General features: G+C 56.9%; 1 protein-coding gene across 8 annotated transcripts; it reads left to right on the top strand.

Annotated features, from left to right (window-relative positions):
- Positions 1-939: 939 nt before the first annotated feature.
- On the top strand, positions 940-15,631 carry RASGRP2 (RAS guanyl releasing protein 2). 8 transcript variants are annotated; one of them, XM_015461265.3, is made up of 18 exons: positions 940-1,773; positions 2,550-2,693; positions 2,869-3,010; positions 3,643-3,749; positions 4,278-4,340; positions 4,663-4,794; positions 5,562-5,712; positions 5,895-6,068; positions 6,229-6,345; positions 7,826-8,107; positions 9,048-9,125; positions 9,321-9,443; positions 9,780-9,895; positions 13,153-13,294; positions 13,576-13,612; positions 14,126-14,302; positions 15,186-15,250; positions 15,417-15,631. In XM_015461265.3, exons 1-17 carry the CDS (start codon positions 1,664-1,666, stop codon positions 15,242-15,244), a joined length of 2,154 nt encoding a protein of 717 aa, XP_015316751.2. In that variant the 5' UTR covers positions 940-1,663; the 3' UTR covers positions 15,245-15,250; positions 15,417-15,631. The 8 variants fall into 8 exon arrangements, with proteins under 8 accessions (XP_015316751.2, XP_010819377.2, XP_059738835.1 ...); XM_010821075.4 differs by lacking the exon at positions 2,550-2,693 and having other exon boundaries at positions 940-1,026; positions 3,647-3,749; XM_059882852.1 differs by lacking the exon at positions 2,550-2,693 and having other exon boundaries at positions 940-1,026.
- Positions 15,632-17,393: the final 1,762 nt, after the last annotated feature.

The raw sequence follows: 17,393 nt of genomic DNA, 5'->3' as shown, positions 1-17,393 counted from the left end.
CCTCAGAGATTTGTTAGGGGCCCGTGGTTTCACAGCGGGTGTGTTTGAACCTGAACGGCCGGAAATGGTTACCAACTCCCTTCGGCCCGGCTTGTGGGGACCCCAACCGCTTGCGGCTACCCCTCCCATGTGCTTCTCTGGAGCCAGGCCTCCGGGCTCCAGTTTTCTAGCTGCAAGAACCCACCGTCGCTTGCAGCCGCCCCTTTTCATCCGGCCCCATGGGGAGCCAGGCTTCCGGAGCCCCAGTCCCTCCGGTGCGAACGGGAGCTCCCCCCAACATCCCCAGACCCCGAGGCCCCTTCTCCCGATCGCCGCGTTTTCATTCTTCCCCACAAACCCCTCTCTCTCAAATGCTCCCACCTTGTCCTAGCCCCTCCCCCAGGCTATCACAACGACCCGCTACGCCCACGCCCCCATCTCTGCCAGGTCCCCCGCTGCCCGCAGGAAGACGCCCGGCCCCGGGCCGGGTGAGCCCCGTGGGAACGGTTTGTCTCGAAAACAGGAACCCGGGCCGGGGTCTGGGCGGGGCGCCCCTTCCCCACCGCAGTCCGCTTCCTGCCCCTCCCGGCTTCCTCTGCCCGACACCAGGCAGGGCGGGGGACAGGGGGTGTCTGGGGTGGGGAGCGAGGACCCTTGGTTTAGTTTCCCCCTCCGCGTCCCGCGCGGCCTGACCTCCGCTCTCCCACCCTTGGCGCGGCTCATGGCGCAGCCCCCCAACACCCGCCCGCGGCCCTGGCCTCCCAGGCGGCGCGGCAGGGGAGGGGTTAAGCTGCCGCAGGGGCCGCCGCGTGCGGGGCGAGAGGGAGCCCCCGATGGGGGAGGCGCCGCCGGCGGTGCGGAGCCCGGTGCAGGGGCGGGGAGGAGAGGGGAGGGGGCGGCCGCGGCGCGGGGGCGGGGCGGCGGGGAGCCGGGCAGCGGCGCGGAGAGCGGGCGGGAGCCGCAGCCGCAGCGAGGTCGGCGGGCGGGAGCGCACGGAGGTGGCGCCTGCCGGGCCGGGTGCGGGCTCCTTGCCGCGGGGTCCCAAGTGTGAGTGAGCGAGCGCGGGCGGGGCGCGGGGCAGAGGACGCCCGGCCCCTACGGGCCCCCGAGGACAGCGCAGAAGGGCTGGGGACGGCGGGTGGGTTGGTCGGTGGGGAGTCTGTAGTCCGGGTCGGGGGTGGGAGGGACCTACCGAGAGATCCAAAGCCCCCTGGACAACCGCGGGAGGGGGCGGTGTCCGCGGCGCACCCGGGTCTTCCTAGCCACGTCTCAGCGGGACCGTCCTCGGCGAACCCCCCATTTGACAGATGAGAAAACCGAGGCTCCGAGAGGCCGAGTAACTCTCAAGGTCACATAGGGAGGAAGCGGCCGAGCTGGGCGGGATGCCTCTGGGTGGCTCCTAGGAAAAGTCTACCAGAGAACTCCATAGAGAAGCCCCCTCGCTCCTCACCCCCTGCCCGGGGGAGTATTGTATGGGCGGGGGACCTTGTGTGGGGCAAGGCTTTGCCAGTGTCCTGGGGCGAGGGCTGTCAGGTCGTTGGGGCCGCAGGGCCAGCCCTGGATCGCAGATGAAGGGGGCGGGGGTTGGAGTGGGCGTGTGTGCGCACCCACCGGGCGTGTGCATGTGTGGGAGAGTGTACATGCGTGTAGGTGCACTGTCTTGAGTGTGCGCACACGTGTGCGGATGTCAGCGCTGCCGTGGCCTCGGAACTCCAGGCTGGTCTGGTCTAGTGAGCTGCACGGCCGGAAGCCAGCCCCTTCAACGGGTTTGCTTTCTGGGGTAGAGGACTACGGGTATGTGTGCCCGCGGGTTCCTTCGTTCAGGTGTGCGGGGGTGTGGGGTGCCATTGGGTGAGTGAGAGAGAGGATGGGAGGTAATTGCCTGAGGCCCGGCTCTTTGGGAACCTCAGGCATTCTTGCACCCCGATGTGGGTCCTGGCCTGGGGTGTGGAGTGAGTGTGTCTGCGCCTGGGTGCGTAAATCCCCGCCAGTGACTGGAGTTGCTGGTGGAGTCCAACAGGGGCACTCCACCCTCCACGGCGTTAGCGCCCCCTTCTGGGCACCCCACTCTGCCCGAGTGTGGACGGCCTGTGTGTGCCCCCAGTTCGACTGTGCAGTACGGGCGGTCTGCGTCAGAGGCTGGGGATGAAGAGGGCCTGCGAAACGGCTGAGCCGGGACTCTTGGGGCCTTCACGGAGGAGGTGGCTCGGGAGCGCGCGGTTCCCAGGCCCAGGCTTCCCGCTTACGTCTCCGGGCCGCAGGGGCTCCCCCCTCCGCCCCTCTTCCCCCACCCCCACTCCCCGCTCCCAGGAATGTTCCTCTCCACCCCAGCCCGCCTCCCCGAGGGCAGGCCCCTGGGGGCTGCCGCAGCCCCGCCTCCTCTTCCCGGGAGCCCAGGAGGGGGCGACGCGGGCAGGACGCCTGGGTTCCTCCCCCCTTCTCATCCCAGGGAGAAATTCCTCTGAGGTCCCCTCAGGCTCTGGGTTCCCAAAATAACCCTGCGGGGGAAGGGAGGCTGTGGAGGGAGGGAAGCGGGAGGGGGCGCAGAACTGAGCTGCGGGGTGCTGCAGGTGCCTCTGGGGAGAGGACGTGAGGAGAAGAGAGGGCCTACAGAGAGGGCGACTGGGACACCGACCATCCCCGGGGAGTCCCTCGGCCCTCCCGTGGCTCCCAGGGTGGGCCGGAAGCTTCTTGGCCAGTTCATTTCCCAACTGGTGGGTTGCACCATCCCGGGCCAGACCGTTTAACCCCGGGGCGTGGCCGCGGGGGGAACGACTCCGCCCCTGCCCAGCAGGGGGCGTGCCCGCCCCTCCCCGTTTTTACCCTCCGGGCCGCTCCGCCAGCCTGCGCCTCCGCCGACTCCGGTTCTGCCTCTCACTCTCGGGACAGGGGTCCGGTCCGAGCCCCGTTGGAGGATCCCGGAGCGCAGCTCGGCCGAGCCTACCCGCGCCGGCGGCCATGGCGGGCACCCTGGACCTGGACAAGGGCTGCACGGTGGAGGAGCTGCTCCGTGGTTGCATCGAAGCCTTTGGTGAGTGGCACGGGAGGACACACCCAGCCTGAGCCGGGACCCCTGCCTCCCTGGGCAGATGTCGGCCCTGGACCCACCCAGCCTGCATCCTGCAGCCTCTTTAGCGAAAATCTCCCTTTCATCGCAGGGCGGAGAGGTCCACATGCTGCAGAAAGAGAAAATGTTTCCCATCCCTAGTATGCCGGCTTTGAAGGGAGGGATGGCGGGGTCCCCGGACTCTAACACTTAAGGAGAATTATCTGTCTCCCCGGGGGATCCGGAGGAACTCGCTATCTCGGCCTGGGAGCTGTTTCCGGCTGATGTGGTGGGGTGGTGAAGGGGTGCCCCTTCCCTAAGCACTCAGGAAATGACCTCTGGATTCTTGACCCCGGGGAACCCAGGCTCCTTCCGCCCCAACTGGTTCCCCTCCGGACTCAGGCCCGGCTCAGACTGCTCCTATCCTCCGGTTCCTCGGATCCTGCCTTTATCCCCCTTCCACCCCACTTTTTCTTTATAATCCGCCTCCTGGTTTCGGAGCCCTGGGAAATCAGGAGGCGGCCGGGAGCCACATCCAGCAGGCTGCAGGGTAGGGACCTGTAGGGACCACAGCCTCGAGACGAAGTGTCAACCCGCTTCTCTTTGGCCCCTCGGAGTTAGATGATTCCGGGAAGGTGCGGGACCCGCAGCTGGTGCGCATGTTCCTTATGATGCACCCCTGGTACATCCCTTCCTCTCAGCTGGCGGCCAAACTGCTCCACATATATCCTTCGCCGACTTCTCCAAGGGCCCTGCAGTCCGAGTCTGTAAGCGAGCCCCGCTGCCCAGCCCGGGTAGAGGATGGGCCTCGCTGCTAGACCTGGGCCGCCCCCACATCATAGGATTCAGGATGGGCCCAGGCTTCTGCTGGGCCCAAAGCCACGCCCCTCCCCTCCCCTTAGAACTAAGGCCCCGCCCCCTCTCCCTAACCTCCGCCTTGCTGTCTCTTCCCCACAGCCTAGGACCGGTCCCTACTCCCAGCCCAGGTCCCGCCTCTTGCTTCTCTTCCAGAACCCAGGTCCTGCTCCTAGCCTGACCCCTATTCTACCCAGGTGCCCCCACAAGGCTCACAGCTCACCTCTGCCTTCGGCCCCTTTCCAGATCTTGGGCCCTGCCCCACACCAGACACCATTCCGCAGATTTCTTCTAGAACTAGGCCCTGCCCTCCGCCTCCCTGTGGAGCTTGGGTCCCATCCCCTGCCTCCTTTTCTAGAGTAAGCCTCCATCCTTGTTTTCCTTAACTCTCCTTCACCTACCAACAATCCCGGAAGGACAACTCCAGCTCACTGCAGGTGAAAACATGCCACCTGGTCAGGTGAGTCTTCCTCTTGGGGCTCTGGCCCCTCCTCTGCTCCCTTCCCTTAGGCTTCTGACTGGCCTGAAGGAGTAGAAATAGCATGTTCTGGGAGCTGATCATGTGGGTTTGAACCGGGCTCTGTCCATGGTGGGTGTGCTGCCGCAGGCTTACCCCTTCCTGGCTCTGCCCGGTCCCTGTTTTCTGATCTGCCCAATGAGGGTGGGGAAGGAAAGAGCTGGGTGAGGGGGATCACAGTCTGAGGCCCTCTCCCCCTCTTTGGGGGAACGACCATCCTGGGGTGGGGGGAGGGCTGCCCCGGGTAACTCTGAACCTCTACCAGGTACTGGATCTCAGCATTCCCAGCGGAGTTTGACTTGAATCCTGAGCTTGCTGAGCAGATCAAGGAGCTGAAGGCTCTGCTAGATCAAGAAGGGAATCGCCGGCACAGCAGCCTCATCGACATTGAGAACGTGTGCGTGGGGTGGGGGTGCTCGCAGGGCTGGGAGGGACGCTCAGCATCCCGCACCATTTGCTCTTAATAAACATTCATTGAATGCAGTGGTGTGAGGGTCATGTTACTCTTGCTGGACAACTTCCTGTGGCTCCCCCGTCTTCTTCAGAATGCCTCAGCTGGGGATTAAGGCCTTTCACAGTCTCAGGCCAGTTTGGCATTCCCGCTGCATCTTCCACAGCCCCCTGCCCCCACCAAGCGCCTCCTCCTGCAGCCCCCAGGGTTCCCTCACCCTTCCACAGCCCCTGCATCCATTCCCACCATTGCACTTTGTTCATGTCCCCTGGCAGCCTTCTCCATGTTATCAAGACAAGTGTGGAGTGTCTGTGGGCTCTTCTAGGGCCGAATTTGTTGTTGCCGCCTCTGTCCTTTGGTGACACTTTGGGCAGACCCCTGGCACGAAGACCCCCGCACTCACGCCACGCTGTGCTGTGTTCGTCTGTGTCTGTCTCCCCTAGTAGACTGTGAGCTCCTCTCGGGCAGGAGCTGTGTCTTGCTCATCTCTGTAACCCCAGCGCCTGGCACAGTTCCTGGCACAGAGTTAGGTCTTCCATAAATCTGTGTGGAGGGCATGACGCCAGGGGAAGATGGCAGGAGATTTTTGATAGGACAGGGGACATCAGTGTCCTGCCCAGTGTCTCGCAGCGAACTTGAGTGGCATTAGTATGGGGCAACGAGGGCTAGGGCATCTCTGGCAAAGGACTCACTGCCCCTGTCCTGCCCCCCAGCCCCACCTACAAGTGGAAGCGGCAGGTGACCCAGCGGAACCCCGTGGAACAGAAGAAGCGCAAGATGTCCCTGCTGTTTGACCACCTGGAGCCCTTGGAGCTGGCGGCACATCTCACCTACTTGGAATATCGCTCCTTCTGCAAGATCCTGGTGCGGGGGCTTTCAGTCAAGAGTCGGGTGTGGGCTGGGGAGGGGGTGCCAGGAAGGATGGGGTCACAGGGCGGGATCTAGGACTACAGGGTAACTACCAAAGGGCAGCTGGAGGGGGAGGAACAGCCATTGGTGAGCGGCAGGGGGCGGGGCACTGGGTGCTGAAGGCCCTGCGCCCCCAGTTCCAGGACTATCACAGTTTTGTGACTCACGGCTGCACGGTGGACAATCCCGTCCTGGAGCGATTCATCTCCCTCTTCAACAGTGTCTCACAGTGGGTGCAGCTGATGATTCTCAGCAAGCCCACAGCCCCGCAGCGGGCGGGGGTCATCACACACTTCGTCCACGTGGCAGAGGTGCCCGCCCCTCCCCCGCCCCCAACTCCCCCAATCACCCCCGTAGGGCCGAGTCCCTCCTTTCCCCTAACCCACTGCTAGATCTTTCCCAGAAAAGCTGGGCCAAATTCTGGGCCCACTCAGTGACTCACTGCCTCCTCTCTCCCCATTTGTCCCCCAGGAACTCCTGCACCTGCAGAATTTCAACACGCTGATGGCAGTGGTTGGGGGCCTGAGCCACAGCTCCATCTCCCGCCTCAAGGAGACCCACAGCCACGTGAGCCCGGAGACCATCAAGGTGCCTGAGACCCTGGGGTCAGGGGAACAGCCTTCCCAGGGCTGGCCTCGTGAGAACTCCCAGCCCAGCTGGGGACTGGTCACTCCCTCTTCATCTGATTAATGAGGAAACTGAGACTGGGGGTTCAGCCCTTTCCCAGGCTGCACAATGAAAGCTGGCAGAGAGAGGAGGCTCACAGATGTGCTAAACTTCAAAGCTCATGCTTTTCTCTTCTCCTGCTTATTTTATTTTACTGGCCATGCTGTGAAGCATGTGGGATCTTACTTCCCTGACCAAGGATTGATCCTGTGCCCCCTGAAGTGGAAGCCCAGAGTCTTAATCACTGGACCACTTGGGAAGTTCCTATTTTATTGTAAAAAAAAAAACCAACAAAAAACATATCTGGTGCCATACATATAGACAAGTCTAGAAAACATGTGTATAGATCCCTCTCCAGGGGATCTTCCCGACCCAGGGATCAAAGCTGAGCCACAAGGGAAGACCAAGAATACTGAAGTGGGTAGCCTATCCCTTCGCCAGGGGATCTTCCCCAACCAGGGTCTTCTGCATTGTAGGCATTTTCTTTACCAACTAAGCTATCAGGGAAGCCTTCACAGTTTAAAAAAAACTAGAAAGAAGATAGGTCAAGAAGTAGAACATTGCCAGCCTCTGAAGCTCCCAGCTCTTAGAGCATAACTCCCTCCTCATCAGAGGTAACCAATGTCATGACCTTCCTAAGGATGATGACCTCCTTTTCTTTAAAAAAATATTTACTTATTTATTTTGACAACACAGCACAGCCTGTGGGATCTTAGTTCCCCAACTTGTGCTCCCTGCAGTGGAAGGGCAAAGGCAAAACCACTAGGCCACCGGGGAATCCCCGACTTTCCTTTTCTTGATGGCTTTACCACCTGTGTATGCATCTCAAAGCCACGTGGGTATTTTGTTGTCTGTTTTTGAGCTTCTTATAAATGAAATCGTGTTGTGTATGTTATTTCTTCCTTCTTTCATACATTCTGCTTTGCGCAGCAATTGTTCATTCGTCTCCATTGCTGTATAATATTTTTGTCCACTCGGTTTGTGTATCTCCTCTACTGTTGAACATTTGAGGTCGTTCCAGTTTGGGCTGTTAGGAATGACACCACTAAGTACATTCTTGGAAATCTTTGTCCTGCACTGCTCTGCCTCCGTGAGCCTCAGTTTCCTCTATTAAATGTTGATAATCTGTGCCCAGGACTGCTGGAGAGGTGTGTTATTTGGTAGTGGGTGCCCCTTTGGACTCATGACCTATGAATTCTGATTGCCAGGGGCTAAGGGAGTCAGCCTTGGGGGACAGGAGGGAGGCTTTTGACCTTTCACCCATCCCTGACTCTGCTCAGGCTCTCCCACGTGTCCAGGGCTGGGCAGGGAAAGGAGAGTTGAGCCTGTGATATGCCATGTGGACGTGGTGTGTGTGTGTGTGTGTGTGTGTGTGTGTGACTCTCTGCCCTTTGCCCCCCAGCTCTGGGAAGGTCTGACAGAGCTGGTGACGGCCACCGGCAACTATGGCAACTACCGGCGCCGGCTGGCGGCCTGCGTGGGTTTCCGCTTCCCCATCCTGGGTGTTCACCTCAAGGACCTGGTGGCCCTGCAGCTGGCGCTGCCGGATTGGCTGGACCCCGCCCGGACCCGACTCAATGGGGCCAAGATGAAGCAGCTCTTCAGTATCCTGGAGGAGCTGGCCATGGTGACCAGCCTCCGGCCCCCGGTGCAAGCCAACCCTGACCTGCTGAGCCTGCTGATGGTGAGGGGCCGGGCCCCTGGTCCCACGGGCTTGGCCTTGGGCTCTCACTTCTGGTCGCGGAGCCAAGACCCAGCCTGGGCCCCTGGGTTGGGGTGACCTCGGAGCGGGGTTCCAAGCTCTGGATGGGGTTGTGGACCCCTGAGGCTGGCATGAGGGCTTGAGGCTGGGCCTGAGCCCTGGGTTGAGTTCCTAGCAGTGGGTTACGTTCAATGTTTGGGATTAAACTCTGGGTTCCGGGTAGAGGGGTGGCTTTTATTTTGTTTTTACTTTTCGGCTGCCCCACACACCTTGCGAGATCTTAGTTCCCTGCCTAGGGATTGAACCCGCACTTTCAGCAGAGAAAGTGGAGTCTTAACCACTGGACCACCAGGGAATTCCCCAGGGGTGGCTCTTAAACAAGCTCCCCTGAGCTCTGAAGTTCTAGGCTTGGTCTTGGACTTGAGCTCTGGGGTAGGAGTTGGGTTCTAGTCCACATCTGGACTGGGTTCTAATCATTGGGCCGGAGCTCAGGTTTGACGGTTTGGTGTGAAGTCTTAACCTGTTTCTAGACTCTGAGCTGGACTGGGGAATTGAAAGCTGAGCTGGAATCTGGTTGCTGGGTTGGGTGCTGTGTTGGGAGGGGGGATTTCAGAGCTCTCAGCTGGGTTGTGACTTGAATTCCTGGCTAAGATCTTAGCAGCGCGTTGTCTTCAAGGTCTGGGGCCAAGCTCTGGGTTCTGGGCTGTGTGCTGGGCTGGCGTGTGGTTGCTGGGGTGTGTTCTAAGCTGGCCTTGGTCCTCAGTCTAGCTTCTGGGCCAGGCTCAGGGCTGGGCTGTGACCCTCAGGTAGACCTGGAGGTCTGGGTTCTGGGCGTTGGGCTCCTGAGAGCAGCACAGGCCAGTGGGTGTGATAAGACTGCTGTGTCCCAGGTGTCTTTGAATTAGTCTTTTTTTTCCCTCAGGTGTCTTTGGATCAATATCAGACAGAGGATGAGCTCTACCAGCTGTCCCTGCAGCGGGAACCGCGTTCTAAGTCCTCGGTGAGGGCGGGAGCTACTGCATACCCACTTAGCCCATCCTCTTCCTCACCTCGGCCCTCCCAGGCTTAGAGGCTACCTCACCCATCCTGCTTGTCGGGCAGGCTTCCTTGTGCCCAGAGCTTACCCCCTGTCTCCTCCACTGGGCCCTGGGCTCCCACACCTCTGGCCCTCACTCAGCCTTGACCATTTCCACAGCCAACCAGCCCCACCACCTGCACACCGCCTCCCCGGCCCCCGGTGCTGGAGGAGTGGACCTCGGCTGCCAAACCCAAGCTGGATCAGGCGATCATGGTGGAGCACATTGAGAAGATGGTGGAGGTGAGACTCCAGCACCACCAGCTCTGGAGCCTGTGGGACAGACGGGGGGGACACGTCCATAGTGGTCAGCCAAGGCTCGTTTGACCAGGGCACTGCCCTGGGAGCCACCACCAGTGCCGGGCTCAGGGGCCAATGCTCGGTTGACAGAAGGCACGGGGTGCAGCTGATGGGCGGGCTTGGGACGGGGGTATGGAGAAGGGAGGTGGTGGGGAGGAAAGACAGCTGCCCGCTTCTTAGATGCCCAGGCTTCCTAACTCGGACTGGGAGTGTGGGCAGGATGGGCCAAGGCCCCTTTAACCCTCCCCGCCCCCCGACATGTCCCTCTGTGTACTTCAGTCTGTGTTCCGGAACTTTGACGTCGATGGGGACGGCCACATCTCACAGGAGGAGTTCCAGATCATCCGTGGGAATTTTCCTTATCTCAGCGCCTTTGGGGACCTCGACCAGAACCAGTGAGAGGCCTGGGGGCAGGGGCAGAGGGAAGGCAGGTTCATTTCCCCTTGGGTTTTAGCTTCCTCCTGAGAAGGATGAGGCCATTGAACCAGATGATCTTGGCAGGGGAAGCCACCCATGTGGGGAGGGGCTCTTTTTTTCTGGGAGGCTGCCAGCTGCGGAGGCTCAGGGTTACCTTGCTCATTCAGAACAATGAGCCGGAGGGTGGGGGGCATCTTCACCTGAATCTTGCAAAGACTGTGGCTTCCTGGGGACTCTTGCTACATAAATGCCACTTTATTTGTGGAGCTCACAGCCGAGAAAAAGTGTGGCAAGCTGAACTCCTGGGTAGCATGTCTTAATGAATAGATAAGAAAGGCCTGTAACTCGCAGCACCACTTGCTTATCACCAACTCACATGCCGACAATTTGGACAAACAGCTGGTTCTCTGAAGTAGGTTATACGTGTCCCCCTGAAACCATGTTCGCACCCCTGTTTTGCTGAGCAGACAAAATTCCAATCAAAATTTATAGTCCATCCCAAGTTGACTTTTTAATGTTATCCAGATTTCAAAAAACTGTGCCTTTTTTTGTATTATAAAAATCCATGGTTAAAAAAAATCCAGGTAGTAAAATAGATTTATAGTGAATGAAGTGTGTAAGGTAAGAAGCGAAAATTCCCTTCCTCCTTTCCCACTTAAGAGGTTGTCAGTAGTAACTATGTTAGCAACATTACTGGTGTGGCAATGCCTGTATCTCTCCAATCTTCCATGCATGGGTGCAAACTGATAAGATAATTTGTTTGTGTCTGTTTCACAGGCAAGAGGGATTATGGTATAAATCTAGTTCTAGCATTATAGTTAGTTTCTCCTCTCAGAATTGAGAACAATAGTTGAAGACAGGTTTCTAAGTTGAAAACAAATCACCTCCCTGGGTGGGGTGGATTTTTTTCCAGGCCACACTTTTTAGGGTGGGTGAAGCCCTTGCAGGGGCTTCCCTGGTGACTCAGAATCTGCCTGCAATGCGGGAGACCTGGGTTCTATCCCTGGGTTGGGAAGATCCCCTGGAGGAGGGCATGGCAACTTACTCCAGTATTCTTCCCTGGAGAAGCCCCATGGATAGAGGAGCCTGGTGGGCTATAGTCCCTGGGGTCACAAGAGTCAGACATGACTGAGCGACTAAGCACAGCACAGCCCTTGGAGACATTCAAGGCTCCAGCTTCATGCAGGCATCTCAGCCTTAACTCCCCACCTCCTGCAGATCCCAGGCAGGTATCAAAACCCAGCACCTGGCTCCTGGGGCAGCTGTACCATCAGGTCTCAACTCACTGCCTCAATTTGAAGATCTCTGTTTCTGCAACTTGGGAGTTTCCATTTCTTGCAAACTCACCTGTGCATTTAAAACAATTTTGGATATAGTTAAACCAGCATCTAGGTTTTTGTGGCAGTAGGGTTCTCAGGGTTTGTTTGTTTGTTTTTGTGTTTAAATCACTGTCTTGACAGAATCGCACGCTTCGTGTTTTTCTTTTTTACTTTTGTTTTCCACTTAAACCCTCATCATGGACATCTTTCCAGGCCAATTTAGGCAGAACTACCTCATTCTTTAGAACAGCTGCAGAGTATTACACTGGGTGGCGGGGCCATCATCTGCCTCCCCATTCTCCTGCTGATGGACATGTAGACTGTTCCCAGTTTTTCGCTATTAATATCCACTATGCTGCTGTGAACATTGTACTGATGCACTCGGGCCACTATTTCTGTAGGAGAAATTCCTAGAAGTGGGATAATTGGATCAAAAGATATGCACATTCTAAATTAGGAGAGAGACTGCCAAAGTGACCTCAGGCAAGGTTGTGCCAGCTTGCACCCCCATCAGCAGTGAACAAGAGCCCATTTCTCAACTTCCTTGCCAACAGTGGATGCTATAATAAGCTTTATAATTTTGCCAGTCTAATTGGCAAATGGTGTCTTGGTTATATTTGCATTTCTTTAATATTAGTGGGGGTAGGATACCTTCCTATGTTTATCGGCCACTTCTATTTCTTCTGTTAATTGCCTGTTCGTGTTCTTTGTCCATTATTCCACTGGGTTTGTGAGTCTTGCTCATTGATTTCTCTGTTAATGGATATTAACCCTTGGTGTTGAATATGTTTGCAAAATATTTTTTCGCAGTCTGTCATTTATGTTGTCCTTTTCCATATAAAATTTTTTAAAAATGTGTGCTCAATATGTCAGTCTTTTCCTTTATGGCTTCTCGGGTTTGTGTTATGTGTAGAAGGGCTATTATCCCCTCCAGATGACAAAATTCTTCTCTTAGGGCTGTTTAGGTACTTTGAGAATTTTATTTTTTTACATTGATTGTCTTCAATTTAGTGGGAATTTAGTTTTCACGCACAGTATGAGATAGGAGCCTAAGTTTATATTTTTGAGATGGTCGTTTGTCCCAATGTGCCACTAATTTGAAGGACCACCTGGACCACCCAAATACTAATAGGCAGGAGTTTCTGATAAAGGCCCCCTTTGATGGAAATACCTCCCAATGGCCTGGCACCTGTTAGCTATTAGCACCTATTAGTCAATGCTTCGTGTGCCTATCTCATTCAACTCTTACTCAAACCCCTCTGAGATGCAGGACCTATCATCGTCCCCATTTATTGAAGAGGAAATCGAGGCACGGGGAAGAAGTCACACAGAGAAATAGAGCCCAAATTAGAACTGAGTTCTAGCTCCAGAGCACAGTGCTGACTCTTTCCCTAAAATACCTGAATAGATGAAAAGAGGGTTCTGTGGGAAGCCCCAGATTACCTGTCTGGCAGGATTCCGCAGGAGTGAGACAGGTGCAGCTTTTCCCAATCTTACCTGGTCCCCAAACTCATCAGAGAGCTCCTGACTCTCAGGAATCCCAACCGGTGTTCCATAGAGCTCACTTTGGGAAACAGAAGCTGATAAGCCCACGGAAAAGTGCAGAGCAATTTTAGTTTACACACCAGCTCTGTGAAGTGAGTAGGCAGGAATTATGACCCCCATTTTTCCCAGGAGGAAACCCAGGGCAAGTGACTAGCCCAAGACCACACAGCTAGTTAGAAGCTGCTACTACATCTGCCGGACTCCAAGTCTGGTGCTCTTTCTGTTTCACGCACGGAAGGTCAAAAGTCAGGAGTCCCGTGATGACCTTTAATTTGGTAGGGCTTTTCCCAGTAGGCTGGGTTAAGCTGGTGGTGGGTGGTCCCAGTGAAGCCCCCCGGAGCTGAGGCCCTCCCCCGACTTCCCCTGGACAGGGACGGCTGCATCAGCAAGGAGGAGATGGTCTCCTACTTTCTGCGCTCCAGCTCTATGCTGGGCGGCCGCATGGGCTTCGTACACAACTTCCACGAGAGCAACTCCTTGCGCCCGGTCGCCTGCCGCCACTGCAAGGCCCTGGTGAGCCCCCGCCCAAGCCACGCGGCAACAGCACCGGCCAGGTTCCATCCCCGCCCCGCCTTCCCTTCTGGCCCCGCCCTCCCTTCTGGCCCCGCCCCCTGCCGGAGCCTTCTTAATCCAGGCGAACCTTAATTTCACCTGCCTCTCCTCTTGCCGGTCTGAACCAAACTCTGAGGGGCCTAAGGCTCCAGAAAGGGTCAGTTCCAGTCCCTGTCCATAGAAAGGAAGAGTCATGCCCTCTAAACCGCTCCCCCCTACCACGCCCCCCTCCTCTATTTCAGATCCTGGGCATCTACAAACAGGGTCTCAAATGCCGAGGTGAGATGGAGTTGCAGGGCTGCTGGGCTGTTTTGGGGGAAAGAGTTACTATCTGGATGGACAGTCTTATTCTGGCGGGGCAATTGTCAAGGAGTAAATAAAGTACCTTAGGGCCAGAGAGGCATGCTGATTGACGTGAAAGGGGGTAGCCTTTAACTTGGTTTGATTGGGACTTCCCTGGTGGTCCACGGGTTAAGACTCTGCCTCCACTGCAGGGGGCGCATGTTCCATCTCTAATCAGGGAAGTAAGATCTCACGTCTCTTGCAGCGTGGCCAAAAAACAAAAAAACCCAGGGTTTTTATTTTGGTGAGGCAGCTGCCCAGAAATGGGGAGCTTTGGAGAGGGCGCAGACTGGCAAGGAGGATGAAGAAAGCGTTTGGAAAGGAAGCTCTTGTTTTGGTGGGGCAGCTGCTTAGGAGCAAAGGGACCCAGGGAGAAGTGCAGGCCTGCAGAGTGGGATGAGGAGTGGTCTGACCAGTGGATCTGGCTGGGCTGCCCATCTGCCTCCCCAGCCTGTGGTGTGAACTGCCACAAGCAGTGCAAGGATCGCCTGTCAGTTGAGTGCCGGCGCCGGGCCCAGAGTATGAGTCTGGAGGGGTCTGCACCCTCTCCCTCGCCCACACATACCCACCATCGCGCCTTCAGCTTCTCCCTGCCCCGCCCTGGCAGACGAGGCTCCCGGCCTCCAGGTAAGAGGGGTCCCTTTCTGGACTGGCCTGTGGAGGGAGGGAGAGAGGGAGGCAGGCCAATGGCGGCAAAGTACGGAAACTTTTCCAGGGTGGAAACCATTCCAGAGTTTGTAATTGTCTTATTTGGGGGAGGTGATAGAGGAGGGCTGGACAGATAAGGGTGCAAGGAGGTAACCAGGGAGCCCTCAATACTTTGAGGCTGATGAGGGCAGAAACTCATGAATAAAAACAGTAAAAGCGAAACAGACTTCAAGATTCCATTTGCACTCTTATTTTGTTAGGGGGATTGACAATGGGCTTGGAGAAGGAATTTTTTAAACCATTTGCCTGTATTTCCCTTTTTGGCTGTTTTGGAGGCTATTCTGAGAACAGTCCATTGCCCTCAAATCTCCCAGCAGCTCTCTTGGAGTCATTGGTGGTTATAGGTCAGTTTTCTGAATGACGGTTCCTCAAATGACTATTTTGCTGAGAACACTGAACAAACCATGTTAAACTGGGGTGTAAGGTAGTTGACCACAACCGTTAAAATTGGCATGAGTCTTCAAAAATAGAGGCAGGCACAGGGCATAAGTTCCCCAAAATAGAAAAGATAAAACCATTTGCTTCAAGCCTTCCAGCCGTGCTGGGGTCTAAAATGTGAGACACACACAAAATTGATGTTTAAGCAAACTGCACCGATAAATCTGTGGCTGCGAAAAAGCTGTGGCAAACTGAAAACTTAGAAAAAGAGCCTCAAAAGTTGGCGTTGTTTAGTCATTCAGTGAATTGATTTCTGGTGGATGGTTCTGCTTCTGGGATGGGGCAGGGTGCCTTCGATGAGGGGGGAAGGGCTGCTCAGGGCACAGGGGCCCAGGAGTTGGTCCTGCAACCACTCTCCCTGCAGAGATCCGAGAGGAGGAGGTTCAGACGGTGGAGGACGGCGTGTTTGACATCCACTTGTAATTGATGGTAAGCCCCCCTGTAGCCTGCCCAGAGCCTCCCCACTCAGGGCTGGGGCAATGTGCGGGGGAAGAGGGGGTGGGTGCTCTGTCCAAATGACCCAGGCTAGGCAGACTCCAACATTTTTGGGGGGCGAGGAGGCTCTTACTTACAACCTCTGCTTTTCTCTTCCCAGCTGTGACTGGATCAAGCACTCATGCCTGCCTTGGAGAAAAGACTCGGACCAGAGCAGGGAGCCTGGGGTGCCGAGGCAGCAGGCTGGGGCTGGGGGGAGGGGCATGAGGGTAGCATGTGGCTGAGGGCAGGGCCAGGACTGGTGTCCCTAAGATTGTACAGACTCTTGTGAATATTTGTACTTTCCAGATGGAATAAAAAGGCCCGTGTAATTAACCTGGACCGTCAGCGCCTAGAATCCTCATGGTGGGTAGGGGCCTGTAAATCACAGGGACTAGAACTGTGGCGTCTAAAACCCTGTAGTCAGAGAATCTTGGGAGATCTGGAATCTCATGTGCTAGAATCTTGGGGGGACTAAAATTCTGGGGGATAGAGGCTTAGAACCAAAAAACCTCAGAACAGGGAGTTTGGGGAGGGTCTAGAATCTCGAGGAGTCCAGAATCTTGGGGGGCTAAGACTTGAAAGTAGAATTGCTGAGCCTGGTGGTCATGTAGAGCCATAGCCTTCAATCTGAAGCTGAAAGTCCCTTGCTTGACAGGTGGCATTGCTTGAATACTTCCAGCAACGGGGAGCTCACTACAGAGAATCACGAGAGGGACAGGGCCGCCCCGAGTGCTGTCTGTGAGGGAAGGGGACAGGTGGGGCTGCACTCCTTGGGCTTGCACCCTCCTGGCCTGGTGCTGCCAGCCGGAAGGACAGTGACTTCCAGAGGAAATGCATATTGATCCTGCTCTCAGCCTCTGGCTGCCTCTCCTAACCCAGCTCTTCCCTCCCAAGTCTGCAGCATGATGGAGGTTTGGGGGGGTTACTGCTGCCTGAGGAAGGCTAAGGCCACTTCGAAGGCTGGTCTGGGTGAGAAGGCAGGGCTGGGGGGTCTTCCAAAGGTCCTGAAGCTGGGTCAGGCTGTCCCTGGGGTCAGGAGACTCTAGACAGCCATCTGAGAGTGGGGGCTACCTCCCCCAGCCCCCTCCCCCGAGCTGAGGCTTGTCCTACAGCAACTGCAGGGTGTCCTGGGGGTGGAGGCACCTAGCTACCACAGGCAATATCTGAAGACATGCCAATGGCCTCAGCCCCCTCCCTCAAAGTTCCTTGATCCCAAGCCCATCTTTGCCTTTGAGACCCCACACCCCTGGCCTGTTCCTCACCTGGGGTACCTCCTCCTCCCACTGTTACTTCTTAGCTGCAGCTCGGCCACCTGTTGGGTACTCCCCGCCACACCCCACACTGCCCCTCCTTCTGTCCTCAGCCCCCTCCCGCCCTTCCCCCTCTCGAGGCTGTAATATCCGTTTCACGATTTGGGGGCTGAGTTGCTATAACAACAGACGGCGATTGTGCTGTGAAGAGCAGCTCGCTCCCTGCGCAGCCTCCTGCGCTGCCTCCATCCTGCAGCCTGGTCGGCGCCCCTCCCTGCTGCCCCCCAACCCCAGCCATCCTCTGCCCGGTGTGTGTGTGTGTACGCATATGGGTGTTCAGGTCGGCTCCGGCAGGGAGAGTGTGACATGCGACTGCCTTTTCATGGTTGTCCATGTGAATTTGGCGGAGGAGCTTCCCATTGTGTGCATGTGTGTGCACGGGCACGCACGCTGTGTTTGCTGCATTCCCCTCCACCGCGTGTCCTCACTGGACTGCGTGTGGGAGAAGGGCCACATTGGGTGGGTGCCTACTGCGGGGAGGTGTCTGGATGCAGTGGGCCCCAACTACATCCAGCAGTCTGAACCTCGGACCTGGGTGGGGAGAGACATCATTGTAGCTGGGGGAGGGGCAGGGAGGCACAGCAGCTGCCAGGTGACCTTTCCTGCCCTTGGTGGGGAAGGGTGGCCCAGGGAGCCAAGGGGGGTGTGTGTGACCACACAGAGTGTGTAAGTGCTCACTCTTACATCTCCCCCAGCCCCTTCACACACCCATCCATAAGGGTTTGAGAGAGAGTCTTTGTGAGTCACTACACCTGTTTGCCCATCTATGCTCTGGAGTCTGTGTG

This window comes from Bos taurus, chromosome 29 (assembly GCF_002263795.3).
Source record: "Bos taurus isolate L1 Dominette 01449 registration number 42190680 breed Hereford chromosome 29, ARS-UCD2.0, whole genome shotgun sequence".
NCBI lineage: Eukaryota > Metazoa > Chordata > Mammalia > Artiodactyla > Bovidae > Bos > Bos taurus.
The sequence above is the reverse complement of the archived record's forward strand: the minus strand, read 5'-3'. Positions and strand labels throughout refer to the sequence as shown.